This window comes from Hyla sarda, chromosome 8 (genome assembly GCF_029499605.1).
Source record: "Hyla sarda isolate aHylSar1 chromosome 8, aHylSar1.hap1, whole genome shotgun sequence".
NCBI classification, from domain to species: Eukaryota; Metazoa; Chordata; class Amphibia; order Anura; family Hylidae; genus Hyla; species Hyla sarda.
Genome location: NC_079196.1, coordinates 183,570,206 through 183,594,773, shown reverse-complemented (window position 1 = coordinate 183,594,773; position 24,568 = coordinate 183,570,206). Strand labels below are relative to the sequence as shown.

At 42.5% G+C, this 24,568-nt stretch overlaps 1 protein-coding gene across 5 annotated transcripts in view; it reads right to left on the bottom strand.

Annotated features, from left to right (window-relative positions):
- Nucleotides 1–24,568, bottom strand: part of CLEC16A (C-type lectin domain containing 16A) — a 318,383-nt gene that overhangs the window by 19,124 nt on the left and 274,691 nt on the right. For 3 of the 5 annotated variants that reach the window (XM_056536465.1, XM_056536463.1, XM_056536464.1), the window contains one exon: nt 10,364–10,519. In XM_056536465.1, coding sequence (XP_056392440.1) covers nt 10,364–10,519 — 156 coding nt within the window. Of the gene's footprint in view, nt 1–2,204; nt 2,305–10,363; nt 10,520–24,568 lie in introns of all 5 variants that reach the window. The other 2 variants (XM_056536467.1, XM_056536468.1) reach the window with 1 other exon arrangement.

Here is a 24,568-nt window from a genome sequence, read left to right as displayed (position 1 = left end):
TCTATCAATTAAAGATATATAGATATAAGATAGACAGATAGACAGACAGACATCCCGTTATTAGTGGCATATCTGACAGCTTAATAATGGAAATACTGTCCCAAAACTGCAGCTACAGTACATTTTTATTAACATAATATCCTTTCCTAGTTCATAAAAAAGGATCGGTAACTGCAACAAAGTAATATAAATAAAAGATAATATCTTTTCCATCCTGACAGTCACTGTTATGATCTCATTTCCTAGTACGTAATCAGTACCAGTGACATTAAAGAGAATTTATTTTTCAGAGAATGGCATACCGTATATACTCGAGTATAAGCAGAGTTTTTCAGCACGATTTTTTGTGCTGAAAACACCCCCCTCGGCTTATACTCGAGTGAACTCTCCGCCCTCAGTGGTCTTCAAGCTGCGGACCTCCAGATGTTTCAAAACTACAACTCTCAGCAAGCCCGGGCAGCCATCGGCTGTCCGGGCTTGCTGGGAGTTGTAGTTTTGAAACCTCTGGAGGTCCGCAGGTTGAAGACCACTGCGGCCTTCGACATCATCCAGACCCCCCACCCCCTTTAGTTTAGTACTCACCTCCGCTCGGCGGGACGTTAGGGTGCGCTGGTCTGGTGCTGCAGGACTGTCTGGTGGGGAGGTCGCCCGGTGGGATAGTCGTTCCGGGGGCCTCTTCTCTGCGCTTCGGGCCCGGCCCCGGAATAGTCACGTTGCCTTGACGACGATGCACAGGGACCTTCATTAGCAACATCCCTCTGCGTCGTCGTCGTCGTCAAGGCAACGCCTCTATTCCGGGCCCGAAGCGCGGAGAAGAGGCCCCCCGGTGAAGATGGACAGCCTGGAACCACTATCCCACCGGACGACCTCCCCACCGGACAGTCCTGCAGCACCGGACCAGCGCACCCTAACGTCCCGCCGAGCGGAGGTGAGTACAGAACTAAAGGGGGTGAGAGGGGGGGCTGGATGATGTCGAAGGCCGCAGTGGTCTTCAACCTGCGGACCTCCAGATGTTTCAAAACTACAACTCCCAGCAAGCCCGGACAGCCGATGGCTGGGAATTGTAGTTTTGAAACATCTGGAGGTCCGCAGGTTGAAGACCACTGTATCAGACATTGACAAGCGGTGATGATGAAGGGGGGGGGGGGGGGGCTGATGACATGTGGTGATGATGACAAGGGGATGATGAAAGGGGGGATATGGGATGATGACAAGGGGATGATGAAGGTGGGGGTCGGATGATGACAAGGGGATGATGAAGGGGGGGTGGGATGATATCAAGGGGATGATGAAGGGGGGGTGGGATGATATCAAGGGAATGATGAAGGGGGGGTGGGATAATGACAAGGGGATGATGAAGGTGGGGTGTGGGATGATGACAAGGGGATGATGAAGGTGGGGTGTGGGATGATGACAAGGGGATGATGACAGGCGGTGATGATGAAGGGGGGATGATGACAGGGTGATGATGATGAGGGTGTTAATGACGGGGGTCTGGATGATGACAGGGGGGATGATGTATTTCCCACCCTAGGCTTATACTCGAGTCAATAACTTTTCCTGGGATTTTGGGGTGAAATTAGGGGCCTCGGCTTATATTCGGGTCGGCTTATACTCGAGTATATACTGTATTTAAATCAGTTTGTTTTTATTAGAAACCGTTTTATAGTTTGGTGTTTTTTTTTTTAATTATACATACAAAATAAATCTTGAAATATCACCCTTTTTACATTGCCACAGCTGGCACAAAACACCTGTTTTCTGCAGCTCACTTCACAGCTTTGCTGTGTAGACTAGGACAGAATCAGCAGAGGGTGTGGATTTAATTACAGCTCTATACACTGATGGTCTAGATGTAGTAGGATATAATCAAAAAGTTCTGTATGAATCTACCCTGTCATTCCCCAGATATATCACCAATTGACTTTTCTTTACTCATTAATTCCCATCCATTGCAGCTGCCATAAAACACAGACATTCTGCTGCACCGTCAATACAGACAATACAGAAATTAGGTAAAACCAGTCTACAATAGAAACTACTAAGTGATGAATGAAAGTTTTAATAACAGATAACTAAGCAATGCATAAGTAGAATTTTTAATAGCTTGACTGAAAATGGCAACTCCAGGGGACAATTATATTTGCTGGCAATATCAATGGATATGCTTCATGGAATGGGCTGAAGATAAGCTAGAGACTCACTGAGGCAGGTGCAGCTCGAGGGCCTAAACCCAATGTCCTCCGTGACTGTCTGCCTCCGATAGACTAAAGACTCGCCGTCTTCCTTTCCTGCCAGATCTTACTAGAGGGAAACACAGTGACAGGTCATAAGAGGATTTAACAGTGGAACATAGGAGAGAACACAAAGGAGTGAAGACAGAGGTTAGGAGACACATTGAACAGCAGCATTCACATAGACAATGAAGCAAGTACATGCTAGATATTGAGACAAAAGCTGAAGAATTTAGAGGTTAGTTATGAGAATAAGTAAATCCTTACCTTCTTACCACAGGAAATAATCCTACCTTACAATGTAGTTATATAAAGCCTACCTATGGGTCATCTCAACTCATTTATTTCAGTGGTACAATTACTGGAGGCCATCTTACTAAATACTATTTATATATAAAACTTAAAGAGGTACTCCGACATCTCTGTCCATTTTAGGATCTGTCCAGAGCAGCATATGTTTGCCATGGGGATTTTCTCATACTCTGTCAGAAGAGAGCACTGTGCTCGAGATGTCAGCAGAGAGCTCTGTGTTCCAAAAAGAAAATAATTTCCTCTGTAGTATTCAACAGATAATAAGTACTGGAAGGATTAAGATTTTTTTTAATAGAAGTAATTTACAAAGCATGTGTGCAAGCTCCGTCTAGATGTGGCTGCAGATCGTCCACATATTATCTTTTTCATTCATGTCTATGCTGGGATTTTTTGTTCTGTATCAAAAAACAGAAAAACAAGGTTAAATTCCGCTCCCTGTCTGTCTCCAAGTTGGGTGTGGTTCTGCAGCTCAGTTCCATTGAAGTGAATGGAGCCAAGATGTAAAACCACATCCAACCTGGAGACAGAGGTGGAGCTGTTTTTGAAAGAAATTAGCTGTGTTTTTTTTAATTCCTGGATAACCACTTTAAAGGGGACCTCTCACTAAGAAAACATCGTTTATCTACATGTAGAATGTTATAAAACAAAAGGAGCTGAGCAGATTGATATATAGTTGTGTTTGAAAAAATGTCAGTCTAGCAAGTAGCTGGTTGAATAAAATCCCAGCTAACTCTATGGTCAGAAGTGCAGTGGGAATGTGTATGACTGACAGCCTTATTTGTATGAGCATGCACACAGAGATAGCTGTGGGTTACTAAGTAGAACCACCCACTGGACTCCTAAGCTATGAAAGAGAAGGGGTTTAAATGATAATATGATGCGTTCTATGGAATCTCTTCCCACAAACCTATATATCAATCTGCTCAGATTTTATTGCTCTGTAACATGGTGTCAACAGATCAGATTGCAGTTTCAATGTGATGGGTTCTTTTTAAAAATAAGGCAATTGGCAGCAATGTAAAGCTTGTTTTTCTCTTGTACCAACCGCCTTAACATATTCTCCCATTTTTTTCCATCTTTGACGTCCTGATAGTTTGACCTCTGCTATGGCAGGACCCTGGTCCTGCGCAGGACTATCCTGGTTCACGCACTAAAGGATGATGTTTTTTACGCCTATCTATATTTAAAAGGGTTGTCCAGTGCTGAAAAACGTATCCCCTATCCTAAGTATAGGGGATAAGTTTCAGATCGCGGGGGGGGGGGGGGGGGGGGGGGGGGGGGGGGTCTGAGCGCTGGGGCCACCCCGCGATCTCCTGTATGGGGCCCCGGCTTGCTGGCCAGATAGTGGGTGTTGACCAGCGCACAGAGCGGTGGCCAACACGCCGCCTCAATACAGTGCTATGGCAGAGCCGGAGATTGCTGAAGGCAGCGCTTCGGCTCTGCCATAGAGTTGAATTGAGGGTGTGTGTCAGCCGCCGCTTCGTGCAGTGGTCAACACGCCCCCTTCCCGCAGGCTGTTGGGGCCCCGTACAGGAGATCGTGGGACCCTCCGCGATCTGAAACTTATCCCCTATACTTAGGATAGGGGTAACGTTTTTCAGCACTGGATATCGCTTAAGACCTCATAATCTCTTTCATTCGTTTCCTTGCCTAAACTTACCTCTTTTCAGTGTCTAAGTGGTATGGCAACCATCATCTCCCCACCTACAATGATCAGCTGCGGTTTCCCACTCTTTCCCCTAATAACGCTAAATTTAGTTACATGCTCAAATGGAAACAAGATCTGGGAGAGACCCCTTCCATCTCTACCTGGAAGGTGATCTGGTAACATGGGGCTAAAATCTTGTCTGTGTCTCCTATACAAGGAGATTAAATGTTATTTTTGCATGGTATCATACGCCCTCCTTTCTTGGTAAATGTTACCCTGCCTTTCCGGGTACCTGCTGGTGATGTGGAGGTGCCCCAGGTACTCTCCTTCATGTGTTATTGTGGGTTATTGGAACATAGTCTGGTAAATTATACGGTCAGTTCCTGCTATTGTCCTCCTCACTCTATTTTTCTATTTCCTTTTTTATGTCGCTGTAGAACCTCCAGGGAGGGGTTGCCAGGATGTTCCTCCACATGCTGAAAATGCCAAAATGCCTTATTTCCCTATATTGGAAACTCATGTCACCCCTTCTTCCCTTGACTACTTTTCCAGACTTCGGGATGTACGCACTATGGAGTGTATGACTGCCAGCCTGAATAACACTATGAATTGTGTATGCAATAGAAGAAAAGCAAATCCTTGGCACTGCTGTAGTCTCTTAATTGGTGTCCCACTGTTAGTAGCGTGCGGTAGTATGTACTACTGATGTGTAGTATCCTGCATGTTGGCGTGCTCACGTATAAAGTAGGATAATCAATTCACAAATACAAGATAAGAAGAACGGAGCACTCACCCAGGATATTGCAGTTAAAACGTCTTGTCTTTATTCAAGCATACATCAGATACCGGAGTGATAAGGGAGAGCGGACAGGTGCTGTGGCGTGGGGGGTAGGGCAACGGACCGTATTCGCGCAAAAGTGCGCTTCCTCAGGCCACTAGGGACTGAGGACCGTATTCGTGCAAAAGTGCGCTTCCTCAGGCCCCAAGGGGCCTGAGGAAGCGAACTTTTGCTCGAATACGGTCCGTTGCCCAACCCCCCACGCCACAGCACCTGTCCGCTCTCCCGTATCGCTCCGGTACCTGATGTACGCTTGAATAAAGACAAGACGTTTTAACTGCAATATCCTGGTTGAGTGCTCCGTCCTTCTTATCTTGTATTTGTGAACACTATGAATTGTTTTGCCTTTTTTCTTCTCTCCCTTTTCTTTTATATCTTCTCAAGTTGCAGGTATACAGGTGAAACTCGAAAAATTTGAATATCGTGCAATGGTCATTTATTTCAGTAATGCAACTTAAAATGTTAAACTAATATAGAAAGGGACTCATTACATGCAAAGCAAGATAATTCAAGCTGTGATTTGTCATAATTGTGATGACTATGGCTTATAGCTCATGAAAACCCCAAAGCCCCCCCCCCCCCAATTACTATGATTTGGGGAGCACCGTCATCTGCTGGTGTTGGTCACTGTGCTTCATTAAGTCTAGGGTCATCGCATCCGTCTACCAGGAGATTGTGGAGCACTTCATGCTTCCTTTCCTTTTAAGTTGCATTAATGAAATACAATGGACTTTTGCCCGATATTCTAATTTTTCGAGTTTCACCTGTACTCTCAGTTGTTATTACCTTTTTGCCTTGCTACAAGCGCTACACCTTTTTTTCCTGGGCAATACCTCATTGTGAATGCTTGTGTTAGTCTGTTGCTTAGACTTGTAGTCTTGCTATGTGATTACTTCCTGTAGCCATTACCGTTGTCTGTTTTTTGTATGTTTGATAGCTTCATCTGCTTTCATGGCGGTGGATCATTGGTTCCCTATCATCTTTTTTATCAGTGCAATTACTGTAACCCTGCTTTGAGTTGTTCTTTTACTGTGTTACTTTTATGTTTTAGAAGAAGATAAATAATTTAAAAAAATAAATAAAAAATGACACTATAACAAAAGATGGAAATTCACTTTAAGTGCAGTGAAAGGGTAGTTGTTATAAAGAGACTTGAGGATAATTAAAAAGCATCATTTCCATGGCTACATTTAAGCAAAGACTACAATATATTAAAAAAAATGTCAGCGTTTTCCAACCAGGGTGCCTCCTGCTGTTGCAAAACTACAATTCGGTGTCGGTGCGGGAGGCGGGGCATTATCGGCAAGGTAATTGTCGATACCGAAAATGCCCAAAAACGTGATTATCGGCCGATAATATCGGCCATACCGATAATCGGTCGATCCCTACCAGGTGGGGGCAGCTCCATCTTACTTTTTTGGGACATTGGGGGAGATTTTCAAAAACTGCTGTAATTTCTGTTCCAGCGATATTATTCGCACCTTTTTTTTTTCTCCTCACATTTTCAAAGGTCTTTTGGGCTGCTTTGAAAATATGTGAAAATTCATTTTCACGGCCCTTTTTTTTTTTCACACCAAATTTTTTTTTGTTGCAGCCGTATTGGATTTTTTTTTTGCGCCAAAATTGCTGAGTTTGGCACCAAAATTTGCAATTTTTGCGCCAAATTTTACATCCCAGAAAATTCTGGCGGAAACATCTAACAAAATATTCCATGGTTACTAGTGCCCAGACAAGCGATAACTGTATAAATAAAACATTTCGGAGCTTAAATGTGATTGCAGGTGCAGTAACCAAGATTTTTTTTTATTTTTTATTTATAAAATTTTCCAATAAAAAAATGTTCTTTGTTTAATAATTGCTTAAATAACACCTTTTCCCAAATAAACAAAAAAAAAAAACAATAAAACTACAACCATTACTGTGAAATTGGTGTGAAATTTTTTATGTAAACTGGACTTTAACCCCTTTGAAAATATTATGTAAAGCAGACAATATACGTGGATACGCCCACTTTTACAAAACTGACATGAACAGTGTAAACCGCGGCACAAAGCTCTTTGAAAATGTGGTCGATATCACATTTTGCACCAAAAAAAATAATCTATTTTTCTATCTTTGAGAATCTCCCCCATTGTGTGTTCTGTACAGGACCCTGATGAAGATTTTTCAGCTCCCAGCAGCTCTTTCTTAAAGGGGTACTCTTTCTTAAAGTTTTTTTTTTTTAACTCAACTGGTGCCAGAAAGTTAAACAGATTTGTAAATTACTTCTATTAAAAAATCTTAATCCTCCCAGTACTTATTAGCTGCTGAATACTACAGAGGAAAATATTTTCTTTTTGGAACACAGAGCTCTCTGCTGACTTCATGACCACAGTGCTCTCTGCTGACATCTTTGTCCATTTAAAGAACTGTCCAGAGTAGGAGAAAATCCCCATAGCAAACATATGCTGCTCTGGACAGTTCCTAAAATGGACAGAGATGTCAGCAGAGAGCACTGTGGTCATGATGTCAGCAGAGAGCACTGTGTTCCAAAAAGAAAAGATTTTCCTCTGTAGTATTCAGCAGCTAATAAGTACTGTAGGGATTCTGATTTTTTAATAGAAGTAATTTACAAATCTGTTTAACTTTCTGGCACCAGTTGATTTAAAAAAAAACAAACAAAAAAAAAAAACTTTTCAACCGGAGTACCCCTTTCATTTTATATGTAAGGACTTGCTTTATCTATATTAGTTATCTAATTATATTTCTTTAATCCTCAATTCCTATTTTTGGATGACATTTTGGTGCTTCAGAACCAATTACCAGGTTTCCATAGAATTATGGTTTCAACATACAATGTATTTTTTCATCTCTACCTTTAACATCCTAATGCTTCTGACTTCTAGATAAAGGTAAAGTGTAAACTTTACTTTAATGGCAGAATCGGTGACCCTATGGTCCTGGGGCTATAAAAAGTTCAGTGAGAAAAAATGATGTTATTGTTGGAACAGGGTACTCGCTGCTGAATACAAGGAAGGAAGCATGTGTGTTCATTTTAGCAGGATACTGTTTTATCTTTAATATTTGAAATGAGGTTGGCAGCAGGAGAAGGCACAGGGACAGATAGGCAACCATAACAAGTGAACACCAGCATTTGAGGGTTGGCAGCACTTAACAGAAAGGATATTCATCTACACTGGTTCTTGTCTTATTGGAAATTGTAGCCTTTTTCCAGCCACACAAATACATTCGCTTTAAAAGTCTTTCAATGAGTATGTGTTTCTGTTTCCTAAGAAAAAAGTGTCCTCACAACAAGGGGCAAAGGTCACAGTTGTTCCAGAATAACAACACAGGAATTCTGATCACGGTGTATTTTCTGATCAGTTTGGTGACATGTTCTGTTCAGTCAGGTTTTCATTGACCAAGCCTTTTATTTGACAATTTCTTGTAAAATACCAGCAGTTTCTAGATTGATTTATGCAGTTTAAGCCAAAACAAGGAATGTATTATATAAAAAAAAAAAGAGAAGTAAAACTTGTAATTTATACAGATCTAGAACCCACCATCATGCGGCATGACATCATGGTACCACAGTACTGTGGACCTTGCATCTGTCTGGGACTGTGTAGGTGTGATCCATACAGGTGTACTAGAGAAGTGCTGCATATGTTGCAATGTGCATCACCAATAAGCTGAACATGGCCTGAACCTGTAATCCATGTTGTGTTTGCAAACAATGGTGCTTTCCCATAGCTATGTACCACCCCGATAGTATGGAAAATATATACTGTACTGTTAAGCTGCTCGTGCACATGGTGGTGTGTGCTGTGCAGTCATTGGACAGAATACATAAACCACTACATGTACAGATACTTGTATGGTTATATTGGCATGGGGTGTTTTTGATGTTGATTCTATTTACTGTAAAGAAGTGTACCAAAATGCACTCAAATGATGGTTCACCCACACTAAACCCAATACACAAGATTATAGTGTGGATGAACTGAATAACAATGAGGTATCACTTACCCCAACCTGTTGTCCGGTTCCTGAAATATCTAATGTATTTGCCTCCATTGCTAATAGCTGGCTATTAGCAATGGAGGCTGATACAATGAGTCTATCTCCGGAAGCAGACTGCAGATCCAGGTAAGCGATACCTCGTTGTAATCCCGTTCACCCGCACTATAACCCTGTGTATTTGGGTTTAGTGCAGGTGAACCGGCTGTCAGTTTCCCTCAACAGCATGTAAAAGTCTTTGAACTCTATGTTACAAATCAGCTGTAGAATTGTTATACAATAAATGCATCGGATTTCAGGCCACTTGTGCAGTAGCCACTTTCTGCTGCATAGTTGGAAACAATGGCAAACATATATATACTATCCAGCCTTGTGGGGTCTGGAGATAGACCTCAACAGCCCCTACAGGAACAGCCACACTATGGCAACTAAGTGCCATTTTTGCATTTCCGGTCTAGATTCTCCTTTTTGATGTGCATGTGATGTGGCTTTGCTCACAATTTACAGATTTTTCTGGATTTGCTGCCAAATTCATGTTTATGGTTGCAGAAGATCTCTGGCATCTACTTTGGAAGAAAAGCAACTCAACAGGGTTTTCGGCATAGGATTTTCATGGCACTTGGCCTATTCTAACAGACATATTTATGGTAAGATTTTTTTTTTTTTACATTTCAGGAAAATAAAACACCAAACAATGCAGGTTGTGTTGTGAAGTCAAGCACAAATCTAATAATTCTGCAACAAAATACAAGACCAATTCTGACTTCCAAAACAGACTTAGTCTGTAGGAACAGATTACAAAAATGTATTATTCGAAATAAGTAAAGAAAGGCAAAGTAAGAAACGGTCCTCAGCCATCTTCCTATTGGAGTCATTTTACTGTTGCTTTTAATGTACTATTAAATGTCTGTTAAAAGTGCATTCCCATCCACTGGCAATTCTCATTCCAATAAGTAAATGCTGGGATTGATTGTCATGCCAGGGCTAATTGCCTGACAGAATTAATGGGGTTTGTAAAAGTGAATGGAGCAAATCTAGTCCTAAGTGCCAGATTCAGCTTAATGGAAGGGAACAGTTTTTTTTTATGATTCTTACAATATTTAAATGTTACTGATGGAAAATAAAAGATGGCGGGAGGAGCAAGCTATGCCATGTACATCCTGTGAAATATTATTTTACATCTTGTAATTACTATACTATGGACAGGACAATAACGATAACCATTTGTATTCTAGCTCAGATATGCCCCATCATTAGAATCAGACACCCATTCATTCTGAGACAGACTTGGGCACAATGTAAATATAAAATAATAGCACAGAATTATTTTACCTGATGGACTCTGAATCGTAGATGGAGTAGATGATAAACTGGCTGTGACAGAATCACAATGTCCAGTGCTTCCGCTGGAGCTGCCACTTGAGGGGGGTGATGGAGAAGATGCTGGTGATGCGCTGTGCTGGTTTATGCATTGGGCTACGGCAAAACCTGTGGAATGTTAGACATGCATTACTATGGTGCCATAAAATATATGCTATCTAAAGGAGAAAAATGTTTTACTCTAATCTGTACCATTCCAAATAAGGACCCTAAAGATGAGTTTTTGATACTAATGTTCAAAGGAAGCGTTTTACCAAAAAAGCAAATACAGTGAAATGTCTCCAAAAGATCACCTATTTGAGAGGACCACCCCTTATCCAGACCAGATTTATTGTGAAGGATTTTCTGTCCACCATACATTATTCATTGTAGTCATTTTCTTTGAGAAGACAAAGTGTGTTTACTGTTTATTTTCATTCCATGCTCTTTTGGCATATACATGTGCAGTACACAGAAGCAAATTTGGTAATAACACATTTTAAAAACATTTAAAAAAAATTATGAAAAATATTAAAGGGTACCTCTCATCAAATAAACTTTTGATATATTTTAGATTAATGAATGTTGAATAACTTTCCAGTAGCATGTTAATGAAACATATGCTTCTTTCTATTGTATTTTTCCCGGTCAGTCCTGGCAGCAAGCATTTCTGACTCATGCTGGAGTCCTAAACACTCAGAGCTGCCAGCCTGCTTTGTTCACAGCCAAACAGGCTGTGAACAAAGCAGGCTGGCAGCTCTGAGTGTTCTCCTTTGGGAACAAAGCAGACTGGCAGCTCGTAGTGTTTAGGACTCCAGCATGAGTCTGAAATGCTTGCTGCCAGGACTGGTAGGGAGACCCCTAGTGGTCATTTCTTCAAAGTGGAAAATTAAATAGAAAGAAGCATATTTTTTAATAACATGCAATTGTAAAGTTATTCTGCATACATTAATCTATAATATATCAAAAGTTTTTTTGATGAGAGGTACCCTTTAAATTAAACTAGTGTGCAGGAACAAAGAGTTCACGTATACAAAAAATTAAGGAAATTATTAAATTTATACTTAGAGGCAATCTGTATGCTCTATATCATGCTCAGAGCTCAAGTGTCAAGGCGATGCTGTCAAGCTGCAGAATGCATGCCTCCTCCCTCCCCCACTCCTCCCTACTTGACAAACAGGGTTCAGTAATGGAAAGCATGCAGAGGGGTGAGGGAGCAAGATGTGCATGCTGCAGCTGAGCACAGCCTTTTTGACAGAAACTTGGAAGGAGAAAACAATTTTAAAGCCCTGCAAACAACCCTCAACTAAGAAACAGGTATCATTTGTTTTATCTCCTTGAAAGCTATCTGTCCATGTCAATGGCTCTGGACAGTATATAGAGTTGACAGACTACCTAGAATCCCTTGGTCCTGCAGCCTATATTGGCCTTTGGGATGTGTAGATTTTTATTTTTATATCCCTACCTTCCGAAAATAATGTACTTTTTAGTTGACCTAACTGAGGGCTTGCTTTTGGTATTTTTTTACCATAGTGTATACAAAGCAATATAACTACAAGTTGACTACAAGTCAATACATTTACAGAGATACTAACATTTAGTGTCAAGGAGGTGTTAGTAAGCTGCAGCATACATGCTTGCTCGCTCCCTCACCCCTCCCTGCATGATTGATGTATAGAGCTCAGTGGTGGAAGCCGAGCAGAGAGGGGTGGGAAAGTATGGAGGTATGCATGGCTTAAATGATTTTTCTGCAGTCAACCAGGTATTTGTAACTGGGTTATGCAAATGGTCTCCTTCCTCTAGGACATTCACAAGCCCTAACAAGGCACTTGGACATGGGATGTCTTCATGACACAGCATCTTTATTCTAATCAACCAAATAACAATCCTCTTTGTTCTTGATCTACCAACAATCAATATGTATAAGCTAATTTACACCATCAAGGAAGGTGCAAAGTTTAAATAGGTATCCAAATTTCTCATCTCTAATAAGATGGTGTCTCAGAACACATCCAACAAACTTTAAAAACTATTTAAGCCTCTAAGGGGCAACCTTTAAAGTAATGTGGAGTCTTACCATTTGTCTAAAATATTATATACTGTTGTAGAATAAGAATAATAAAAGTATTTACTAGCATTAGATGCCATGTGTGTATGAAGGGATTCCACTAAAGAGCCCTGGTGAACTGAAATAAACACCTTGATCAACTGTCCCTACTGAGTATTGGAAACTTGCAAAAGTTGTGAAATTATTATATTTCATTTGCAGTACATAAAGGCTCCTTTAAATTTCCTGCTTGATCTATTTACCCAACACAAAAAAAAAAAAAAAAAAAAAAAAAAAGCATAGTGATGTTATGGGTCCATAAAAGTGCTGGATAGGAAATGCGTACACTGCCCTCTTTTTTATTGGCACTTCCTAATGAAACTACCTTGTAAAAAAGCAATCAACAGACTAGAAGCATCTGCTCATCAGAAGTAAGTGGTTTATAGAATCTACCTTTAAAGAAGCTTTCAGTAAGACCTGTGCTAAGCAGGAAAAGGGATAACAGGAACCATCATTCTTTAAAAGTTTGTTCCCATCCGCAGTAAACTTTCAGCTAAAGATTTACTGGACTTAGGCTGGGTTCACACCACGTTTTGTACTTACGGTTCCGTATACGGCTGGGGGGGCAGGGGGAAATCGCGGCGCCCGCACTCAGCCGTATTCGGGAACCGTATTTAATGCATGTCTATGAGCCGACCGGAGTGAACCGCAGCCTACGGTTGGCTGCGTTTTCGGCCGTATGCGGTTTCCCGACCCCAGGCAGAAACGTGGTCGACCGCGTTTTTGCCTACTGTCGGGAAACGGCATATGGCCGAAAACGCAGCCAACCGTAGGCTGCGGTTCACTCCGGTCGGCTCATAGACATGCATTAAATACGGTTCCCGAATACGGCTGAGTGCGGGCGTCGCGACTCCCCCCTGCCCCCCCAGCCGTATACGGAACCGTAAGTACAAAACGTGGTGTGAACCCAGCCTTAGTGAAGTGCTGCATCTTCAGTAGTGCCAGAAGTGTGCAAAGCTTGATCAGTGCTCCATTTAGCTGGGGGGGGGGGGGGGGGGGGGCGCACACCTGTTGTTGTGATCAATGGGGGTTCCCCACACTGATCAGACTCTTGATCATGTGCAAGAAGAACGGAACTGCATAATACATATGAGCATGCCTACACAAAAGTTTCAGATGGTTACCAGACAGACCCATAAAATGATACTTCTGGAGAAAACAGAAGAGGCATTCAACCTTAAAGTTTCACAACTGTTTTACTACTTTGGAGCTGATCAGTCACTATGGCCAGGGGACGAATATCTAGGCTTTATTACTTACACTTCTCCTTTTAAACGCATTTCCTCTAGAGATGAGCGAACTCACAGTAAATTTGATTCGTCACGAACTTCTCGGCTCGGCAGTTGATGACTTTTCCTGCGTAAATTAGTTCAGCTTTCCGGTGCTCCAGTGGGCTGGAAAAGGTGGATACAGTCCTAGGAAAGAGTCTCCTAGGACTGTATCCATCTTTTCCAGCCCACGGGAGCACCTGAAAGCTGAACTAATTTATGCAGGAAAAGTCATCAACTGCAGAGCCAAGAAGTACGTGACGAATCGAATTTACTGTAAGTTCGCTCATCTCTAATTTCCTCCAAAGCAAAATCTGTTTTTTGCAATAGCTCCCCACTCTGGCTAATAATGTGTTACCTGAGCAAAGTGTTGTGAGTGGGGGGAACCGCTCCACTACACCTAAATGCAGGAAAAAGGTATATTTAAAAGGCACTGTCCAAAGCACATAGGGGGGTATTTATCAAAGGATTTATGTGTTTTTTTTTTTCACGTAACTTTGGCGCAATACTTTGGCGCTGTGTCTTTTTGCGCCAAAGTTTGGCGCATCTTCTCCACTGTCATTTTTTACAACTTTCTCAAAATCACAAGGTCCAGTGTGTGATTTTAACTTTAGTCAGTAATTCATCATTTGCGCCAATTGATCTTTGGCGCAATTTTGGTGCAAATCCCCGCTAAGAAATTATGCACATGGAAAACACACTTAGCAATGTCAGAAAATGTAAAGGCGTCAAAATACATCAAAAATATTTTTTTGGGTGAAAGCAGCGACGCCTCCAGGGCTGCGCAATACTATCCTGCGACATAGTTGTCTCTGAGGAACCTTCACCCTCCGTTGAGCCAGCATTGGACATGGCCGCACAGGTTCAGGAAAGGTAAGCACTAAAGCAGTGGTCTCCAACCTGCGGACCTCCAGATGTTGCAAAACTACAACTCCCAGCATGCCCGGACAGCCAACGGCTGTCCGGGCATGCTGGGAATTGTAGTTTTGCAACTTCTGGAGGTCCGCAGGTTGAAGACCACTGCACTAAAGTAACAAAAAAATTTAAAAACTACCCAAGTTGAAAATAAAATCCATTTCACATGGTGACTATAAACCCCACAAAAGATAATAACTCATGTCGCCTGCTGATATACTGCAGGAGGGACTCCGAAATGGCTGCACAAGGGGTAAAATACGCGTCCTCTGTGGTGGTAAGTTCTGTGTAAAAGGCGCTGTGAACAGCTGATTTCAACATTTGAGCCAAAATTGCACCAAATGCTAAATTTGGTGCATGTCCACAAAAACCAAAGTGAAAAAAAAAAGGGTAAAAAAAACTTTCAACAGACAAAATTGATAAATACCCCACATAATCCCTTTATAATTGTCCTGAATGTGTTTTTTTTTTGTCATTTGGAGACAATTATCAGAGTGAAAAAAGGCCGGCAAGACATTGACATTTTCCACTACTTTTGAAGTGGTCCAGTAACAGGTATACACACATAACGTGCCAAAAAAAATGTACGTAGCAAGTCAAGTGCTGGACACCCTGCTCCTGTACACTGAGTGGTGATACAAACAGTGCTCTCTGTATCATCGCTCAGTTAACATGGCAAAGTAAATGTATACCCAGCCCGGTGAACATAGTGGGAGGCAATGCACACTGTACTGTTTGAATTAGGGATCGACCGATATCGGTTTTTTAGGGCCGATACGGATAATCGGTGCAGGTTAGGGCCGATAGCCGATAACTTATGCAGATATTCCGGTATAAGTTATCGGCTATTTAACCCCCTGCGACACCGCTGCAGATCATTGATTTAAAGCGGGCGCTTTAAATCAATGATCTGCAGTGGCTTTTGCGGGGCCATAGGCCGCCGCCGCCACCCGCTTCTCTCCCCTACCTGTCAGGGTGGTCCGGGCCATCCTTCCTTCCTTCCTGTAGTGTCCGGGGGCGTTCGGGGTGAAGAGTGAACCGGTCCGGGCTGTCCTTCTCCGGTGGTCATCTTCTCCACTCCGGGCAGGCTCCGGCCTAGTACGCTGCATAGACGCCGCTGCGCAGTGACGCCCGTGCGCAGCGACGCACCTGACGTCATGGCGTAGCGGCGTCTATGCAGTGTACTAGGCCGGAGCCTGCCCGGAGTGGAGAAGATGACCACCGGAGAAGGACAGCCCGGACCGGTTCACTCTTCACCCCGAACGCCCCCGGACACTACAGGAAGGAAGGATGGATGGCCCGGACCACCCCCATTACGGGTAAGTTTAATTTTTTTATTGACTCGAAGGATGGGGGAGGGGCCCGACCGGTATAGCGGTATGGGCAAAAATCTATACCGGTATACCGCCCACGGTGGGGGGAGCGACGCGGTGCGGTGGGTCGGGGGTGCGGTGCGGCGGGTCGGGGGGGTTGCGGTCGCGGTGCGGGCGGTGCGGGGGACGGGGCATTATCGGCTTATCGGCAAGGTAATTGCCGATACCGATAATGCCCAAAATCGTGATTAGCGCCCGATAATATCGGCCATACCGATAATCGGTCGATCCCTAGTTTCAATAGGGGCTTACTGCACAGTATATTCACTGCAAATGTACTGTAGTGAGCAGTACAGTGTGTGGATCACCAATCATCGCACAGTGTGTGGATCAAATCACTACCATGATATCACCGCCATGCACAAGATGGCATCCGCTAAATCTGTAAATCAAATTGTAACATTTTTAGGGGACTAACTACCTGTCCTCATCCCTCCCATTCGCATCTACCATAAAAACAAGCGAAAAGCAACCTTTTTTTTTGTACTTTACATTGTGGTGTTCTTTCATTATTACTAGAGATGAGCGAACTTACAGTAAATTCGATTCGTCACGAACTTCTCGGCTCGGCAGTTGATGAATTATCCTGCGTAAATTAGTTCAGCTTTCAGGTGCTCCGGTGGGCTGGAAAAGGTGGATACAGTCCTAGGAAAGAGTATCCACCTTTTCCAGCCCACCGGAGCACCTGAAAGCTGAACTAATTTATGCAGGAAAAGCCATCAACTGCCGAGTCGAGAAGTTCGTGACGAATCAAATTTACTGTAAGTTCGCTCATCTCTAATTATTACTCTTACAAATGCTTGAATAAATTGACTAGATGTTACCGACCCCTTGTCATGTAATGACATAATAAATTGACAAGTGATATATATATAGACTAATACAAAGTTCTAGAAATGTTTTATTACGGCCAAAATAATTATTTACTAGAACAGACATGTCAGGAGAGGTGACTCGCTGACAACCAAATTACCGTATTTTTCACCCTATAGGACGCACCGGCATATAAGACGCACCAAATTTTAAAGGTGCAAAATCTAGAAAAAAAAGATTCTGAACCCAACAGTGATCTTCAACCAACAGACCTCCAGATGTTGCAAAACTACAACTCCCAGCATGCCCGGACAGCCGTTGGCTGTCCGGGCATGCTGGGAGTTGTAGTTTTGCAACATCTGGAGGTCTGCAGGTTGAAGAACACTGGTATAGGAGGTAATATTCACGTGTTCCCGCCGCTCCGGACCCGTCACCGCTGCCCTGGATGTCGCTACATCGCTGTCGCCGCGTCCCCGCGGTGTCCCCGACTCTTCGGACATCTTCTTCCCCAGGATCCACGCTCTCCGTCATCACGTCGCTACGCACGCCACTCCTGCATGCGCGACGACATGATGATGTCGAAGGAGAGCGCCGGCCATGCAGGGGATCCCAGCACGGAGTAGACACCGAGGAGGCAGGTAAGGTCCCTCCCTGTGTCCTGTAAGCTGTTCGGGACGCCGTGATCTCACTGCGGCGGTCCCGAACAGCCCGACTGAACAGCCGGGTTAGTGTCACTTTCCCTTCAGATGCGGCGGTCAGCTTTGATCGCCGCATCTGAAGGGTTAATTACAGGGCATCACCGCGATCGGTGATGTCCTGTATTAGTCGCAGGTCCCGGCCGTTGATGGTCGCCACGATAGGGGTGTATTCGCCATATAAGAAGCACCAACTTTCCCCCCCTTTTTGGGGAACAAAAAGTGCATGTTACACGGCGAAAAATACGGCAGCTATTAAAGCCTTGTTCACACTGTCCAGTTTTGGTATAGTTTTCTATTGTTTTTAGTTTCGTAAGCAAAAACCAGGAGTAGATCCTTAACAAAAAAAGCATAAAAAAAGACATATTTATGATCAAATTCCAGTAATGGCTACAGAAACACACATGGAAACTATACAGAGTGAAAAAGGGATTAAAGGTGGAGTGTTACATTTTATTCACAGCAGATGGATTTCTTAGGAATCAGGTTTTCTGTGGAATTTTGGACAGCCATTTTTTTGCTTCGATATCTACTACTATCGAGTAGTGATAAAACATAAATAACTAAAATAATCCATGCCTGGGGAAATTCCATCAATACATTAATAGACATATAAGGAGATAAAAGAATTGTCAACAGTTCGAGAAATACATAGATGTCAACAGTTCAAGAGTGTATGCGGAATGTCAGAGGAGGGACAAGCTGTTCTGCAGAAGCGTATGTGCCTGCAGCAAGAACCATGAGCGGGGCCGGTCTGGGATTTATTTACAGTCTTCATATATTGAACAGAAGAAAATGTTCAATAAACAATGCAGAAAATAGAAAGACTCCTGCACTCACCGCAACCAAAGATGTCTCACGGCTACAACTTGGAATACTCCATGGATGGGAGGGCAGTTCAGGCATGGAGTACTCATAGGCAACTTCCGGCGGTTTCATGCCGGAAGAAGCGCATCATACTCCGCGAAACCGCCAGCAGTTGCCCCTGAGCGCCCCACGCCAGACCTGCCATCTTGTCCATGGAGTATTCCAAGTTGGAGCCATGAGACATCTTTGGTTGCAGTGAGTGCAGGATTCTTTCTATTTTCTGCATTGTTTATTGCCTAATAGCTGTATTACTGGGATTTATCCTAGTACCTCCAAGAGTCTCACTATTCTGAGAGCCCACATTACTAGCCCGTGTCTCCCCAGCTGTTGTTCATTGGATTGTAGGTAGCAGTGCCGCTCTGTGTCTCTACTGGGTAGAATAAAATGTTCTTTTCAGCCAGGGTAAAACATGATTAACATTGTTTTACATAAGACTAATGTGTGACGGGACGCTGGATACAATCAAATAATGGTCTAAGCAATGACTTGAGTATTTTGCACATAAGCTGCACTGGTCTACTTACCAGAACCAGAAGACCATCTGGTAAGCCCAACGTCTTCTATAACAATGGGCCTCTACTGCAATTGGGCCTCACAGATGAAGCAGAAGTGGACTTTAGAGACAATCACTTTTCCCATTAGGTTCTATTTATACGATAAAGATCTAACAGTATCTGGCTGGGAGGAGGTGATATAAATTGCTGTGGATAAAATAATGTGGTATACAAGAATTTTGTATACCGTACTTAAAGGGATATTCCTATATCAGCTTGTAGATGCTGTAGAACCGTGGCCCTTGCATCAACTCCCCCCCCGCCCGATCATCTAGGCAAGTGTAATGTTGCATACAGTAGAGTTACCACCAGGTGCTATATTTCACACAGAATATTTTCCACACATCCGCAACAATTCTGCATTCATTTGGGTGGTTTCTGGCTGGTGCAGATTTCGTGCAGAATCGGTGAAGAATCTGCATGCAGAAATTCTAACGTGGGGAGTCTATTGAAGTCTATCAGGCTTTAATTTGATGCGGAATCCTTGTGGAATTCGTCATGTGGAAATTCTACTGTATGAATACGGCCTAAATGTGTACAATGGCTGGAGGTGAGCAGCAATGCTTCACACCTCACTCATTACAGTTGCTGGGAGCTTTTAAACAGTTCATAAGTGAGTTTTAAGGCATAAAGTGCTATATGCTTTGCCTCTTAGTGAGCAAGAGTGGGGTGGGGGGGGGGACATTTCATGTATGTACATTCCATGCCGTGCTACACCGATAGCATAACCTACCTCACAAAAACAGCAGCTACATTTGTACTTCATTAGATTAAAGGTTTGTTTAAAGGGCCAAAAACAGCCCCACCCCTGTCCTCAGTGTGTGTTATTACAACTTGGCTATATCCACTTCAATGGAACTGAGCTGCAATACCACACAGAACCTGAGGACAGATGTGGGCTTTTATTTATTTTATTTTTAAATAAAGAAATCAGCTCTGTTCTAATAATCCTGGATAACTCATCTAAGCAGCAGGTCCCATGCAATTTGCAATTGGCTAAGTACCCTGACCAAATTCTATAAAAAATATTGATAATAGGGTAACCATGGGCAAGCACACTATTGAGCAAAAAAGAAAAAAAAGTGGCAAAAATGAATTTTGTATACAGGTGATATAGGTATTGCACATCATGTAATGCTAATCTGCATTAATGGGAAACGGGCATCTTCAAAAAGGTAGTGTGCCGAGACCCCACCGATCCTTTTATTTGTCTCTCCGAGCATGTGGCGTATGGTTCTCCAGAAAGTCTTTCATCAGCAGATTACAATTAGGGGTCAAGTGACTGGAAATACGTGTTTCTGCAGTGTTGCTCAATTTAACCAGGATGCTGTCATGATGTGACATTCTGAAGCATTTTCCATAGAGAAAAGTATTTTTTTTAATGAGTGCTGGCCATTGCAGGATTTCTATTTGGACTGGTGTACGGGCTGTGCACTAAGCCCAGGTGAGCTGACCAATCCTGAACTGTTCATTACAACTGATGTTATTGGGAGCTGCGCAAACAACATCTATCATCAGAATACCCCTTAGGCTAGAGTCTGCTGTATTTTGCTGCATATTCACCGCTGCATATTTTCCTACCCATTGAAGTCAATGGGCAGCAAAATCAGCAGCGGATTTTGCTTCCGTTGACTTCAATTGTTAGAAAAATATGCAGCAGCAAACACGCAGCGACCGATATTGTTTTTTTAGGGCCGATACAGATAATCTGTCAACTTTGAGGCCGATAGCCAATAATTTATACCGATATTCCAAGTATAAGTAATCGGCTATTTCTCTCCCAATGACGACCCCCCCCCCACCGAAGCCACTGCAGATCAAGTCAATGGAAGCAAATACGCAGCAAAATACGGCATGTGTGACACCACCTTTACTCTACAAACCTCAAGTTTTCATGTGAAATATGATGGGTTAATTTCACACACAAGTCCATGCAGATCTATGGAACATTTTCCTTTAAAGTATCAAGTAACAACTTAGCGGAAATGCATAGATGGAAACATAAGAAACAAAAAGTCAGTCTTTGATGGGCTGCAGATATTACTACTGTGGGAATTAACTACGTGATTTATCATGTCTGTGATATGTCAATTCTCTTTCATTTACACTAAGAATGAACTGTAAATTAAGACTGATTACATTGTATAGCCGCGAAAACACAATCCTTAAAAATTACATCTGGGTCAATGTGACTTATTCTTAGCTTATTTAGAACTCAAATGAACAGTGTATCATGACCAAGCCTCAATCACATGGGTGCTTATCTCCACATTCTGTCCCACATTTTTAGAGCTTTTAGCAGATTAGATACAGATATCTGCAGAGGGCAGAAGAAAGACTTTTTCTTTGAAAAATATTTTCCTCCTTCCTACCGGCATTTAGTCCTTATAATGAAGCTTGTAGAGGAAAATTCAAGTGGAAAAAATGCCACAAAAAGAGCATGTACTCCTATGCATCATGCAGGACAAAAGAAAATGGGACATTTTTTCTAGCCAAAAAATAAAGGAATGCAAAGTTATTTCTGAAGGAACTCAACTGATACACTTTTTCCCAATTTTTTCTCATTGGCCGAACATGATGGACACTTGTCTTTTTTTTTTTAACCTCATCAACTGTAATGATAAGGTTCACTAGCCTTTTTCTCCTGCACTGTGGGTGTTTACTTAAAGGGGTATTCCAGGCAAAAACTTTTTTTTATATATCAACTGGCTCCGGAAAGTTAAACAGATTTGTAAATTACTTCTATTAAAAAATCGTAATCCTTCCAATAGTTACTAGCTTCTGAAGTTGAGTTTCTGCTTTCTGTCTAATAACTATTGGAAGGATTAAGATTTTTTAATAGAAGTAATTTACAAATCTGTTTAACTTTCCGGAGCCAGTTGATATATAAAAAAAAGTTTTTGCCTGGAATACCCCTTTAATATGCTCTGTAAAAGACAACTGCTTGTGTACTACTAGTTCAGAAAGATTTTATCTATACTTTTATTATATCCGGGTGATTCTACAGCGTCTACTTACTTTTTGGACCACTGTTTATCAAGAAATTGTCATAAAAGTTATTTTAGCTACAGTCATGGCCGTAAATGTTGGCACCCCTGAAAATTTTCAAGGAAATTAAGTATTTCTCACAGAAAAGGATTTCAGTAACACATGTTTTGCTATACACATTTTTATTCCCTTTGTGTGTATTGGAACTAAACCAAAAAAGGGAGGAAAAAAAGCAAATTGGACATAATGTCACACCAAACTCCAAAAATGGGCTGGACAACATTATTTGCACTCTTTCAAAATTGTGGAAAAATAAGAATGTTTCCAGCATGTGATGCCCCTTTAAACTCACCAGGGGCAAGTAACAGGTGTGGGCAATATAAAAAAAGACACCTGAAAGCAGATAAAAAGGAGAGAAGTTCACTTAGTCTTTGCATTATGTGTCTGTGTGTGTCACACAAAGCATGGACAACAGAAAGAGGAGAAGAGAACTGTCTGAGGACTGGAGAACCAAAATTGTGGAAAATTATGAACAGACTCAATCTTACAAGTCCATCTCCGGAAATCTAGATTTGCCTTTGCCCACAGTGCGTAACATTATCAAGAAGTTTGCAACCTATGGCACTGTAGCTAATCTCCCTGGGCGTAGATGGAAGAGAAAAATTTATGAAAGGTGTCAACACAGTATAGTCCAGATGGGGGATAAGCAAAGATATTCAAGCTGTCCTGCAGGCTCAGGGAGCATCAGTGTCAGCGCAAACTTTCTGTCGACATTTAAATGAAATGAAACGTTATATCAGGAGACCCAGGAGGACCCCACTGCTGACACAGACATAAAAAAGCAAGACTACATTTTGCCAAAATGAACTTGAGTAAGCCAAAATCCTTCTGGGAAAACGTCTTGTGGACAGATGAGACCAAGATAGAGCTTTTTGGTAAAGCACATTATTCTACTGTTTACCGAAAACGGAATGAGGCCTACAAGGAAAAGAACACAGTACCTACAGTGAAATAAGGTGGAGGTTCAATGATGTTTCGGGGTTGTTTTGCTGCCTCTGGCACTGGGTGCCTTGAATGTGTACAAGACATCATGAAATATGAGGATTACCAACAGATTTTGGGTCGCACTGTACAGCCCAGTGTCAGAAAGCTGGGTTTGCATCCGATATCTTGGATCTTCCAGAAGGACAATGTCAAAAAGCATCCAGAAATGGATGGCAACAAAGCGCTGGAGAGTTCTGAAGTGGCCAGCAATGAGTCCAGATCTAAATCCCATTTGTGGCCATCCAATAAGAGAGACCTAGAGCAGTTTGCAAAGGAAGAGTGGTCCAACATTCCGGCTGAGAGGTGTAAGAAGCTTATTGATGGTTATAGGAAGACACTGATTTCAGTAATTTTTTCCAAAGGGTGTGCAACCAAATATTCACTTAGTCTTTAAAGGGGTACTCCACCCCTGGCATCTTATCCCCTTATCCAAAGGATAGGGGATAAGATGTTAGATCGCCGCGGTCCCGCTGCTGGGGACCCCGGGGATCGCCGCTGCGCACCCCGCCATCATTACTGCACAGAGCGAGTTCACTCTGTGCGTAATGACGGGCGATACAGGGGCCGGAGCAGCGTGACATCATGGCTCCGCCCCTCATGACATCACAGCCCGTCCCCTTAATGCAAGTCTATGGCAGGGGGCGTGACGACCGCCATGCCCCCTCCCATAGACTTGTATTGACGGGGGGCGGGCCGTGACGTAACGATGCTCCGGCCCCTGTATTGCCCGTCATTACATGCAGAGTGATCTCGCTCTGCGCAGTAATGATAGCGGGGTGCTGCAGCGATCCCCGGGGTCCCCAGCAGCGGGACCCCGGCGATCTGACATCTTATCCCCTATCCTTTGGATAGGGGATAAGATGTCTAGGGGCGGAGTACCCCTTTAAGGGTGCCAATAATTTTGTCCAGCCCATTTTTGGAGTTTGGTGTGACATTATGTCCAATTTGCTTTTTTCCCTCCCTTTTTTTGGTTTAGTTCCAATACACACAAAGGGAATAAACATGTGTATAGCAAAACATGTGTTACTGCAATCTTTTTCTGTAAGAAATACTTCAGTTTCTAGAAAAATTTCAGGGGTGTCAACATTTACGGCCATGACTGTAAGTGCAGCTCTAGGACTATAATTCAACTATATGTAAATGGCAAATTATAAAACATGAAAAAGGATAGAAATGGGAGTCTCCCCATCTGATAACACATATAACAGCACTTAGGAAATCTTACTGTGGTCGCTTTCCTGCATTTCCTAAACAGTCATGATTTTTAGCTTGTTTCCATTGTATAATATTGTGCAAAAAGTGGGATTGTATCCCAGCAAACAGAACAAAAAGGGAACATTTTACAAAAATCTCTTTTTTTGGCAAAATATTCAGATGAAAACACTTTTTCCAAAATTAAACCATCTGTCAAAATCATGTTACACCACAGATTGGAAAATCTGAAATGCTTGACAATTCTTTCTTGTGTCAACATAGCCTCATGCTTATAATTCACAATTCATTCCTCTATAAACAGTCAAACATCCGTTTTAAAGGGGAACTCCAGTGGAATTT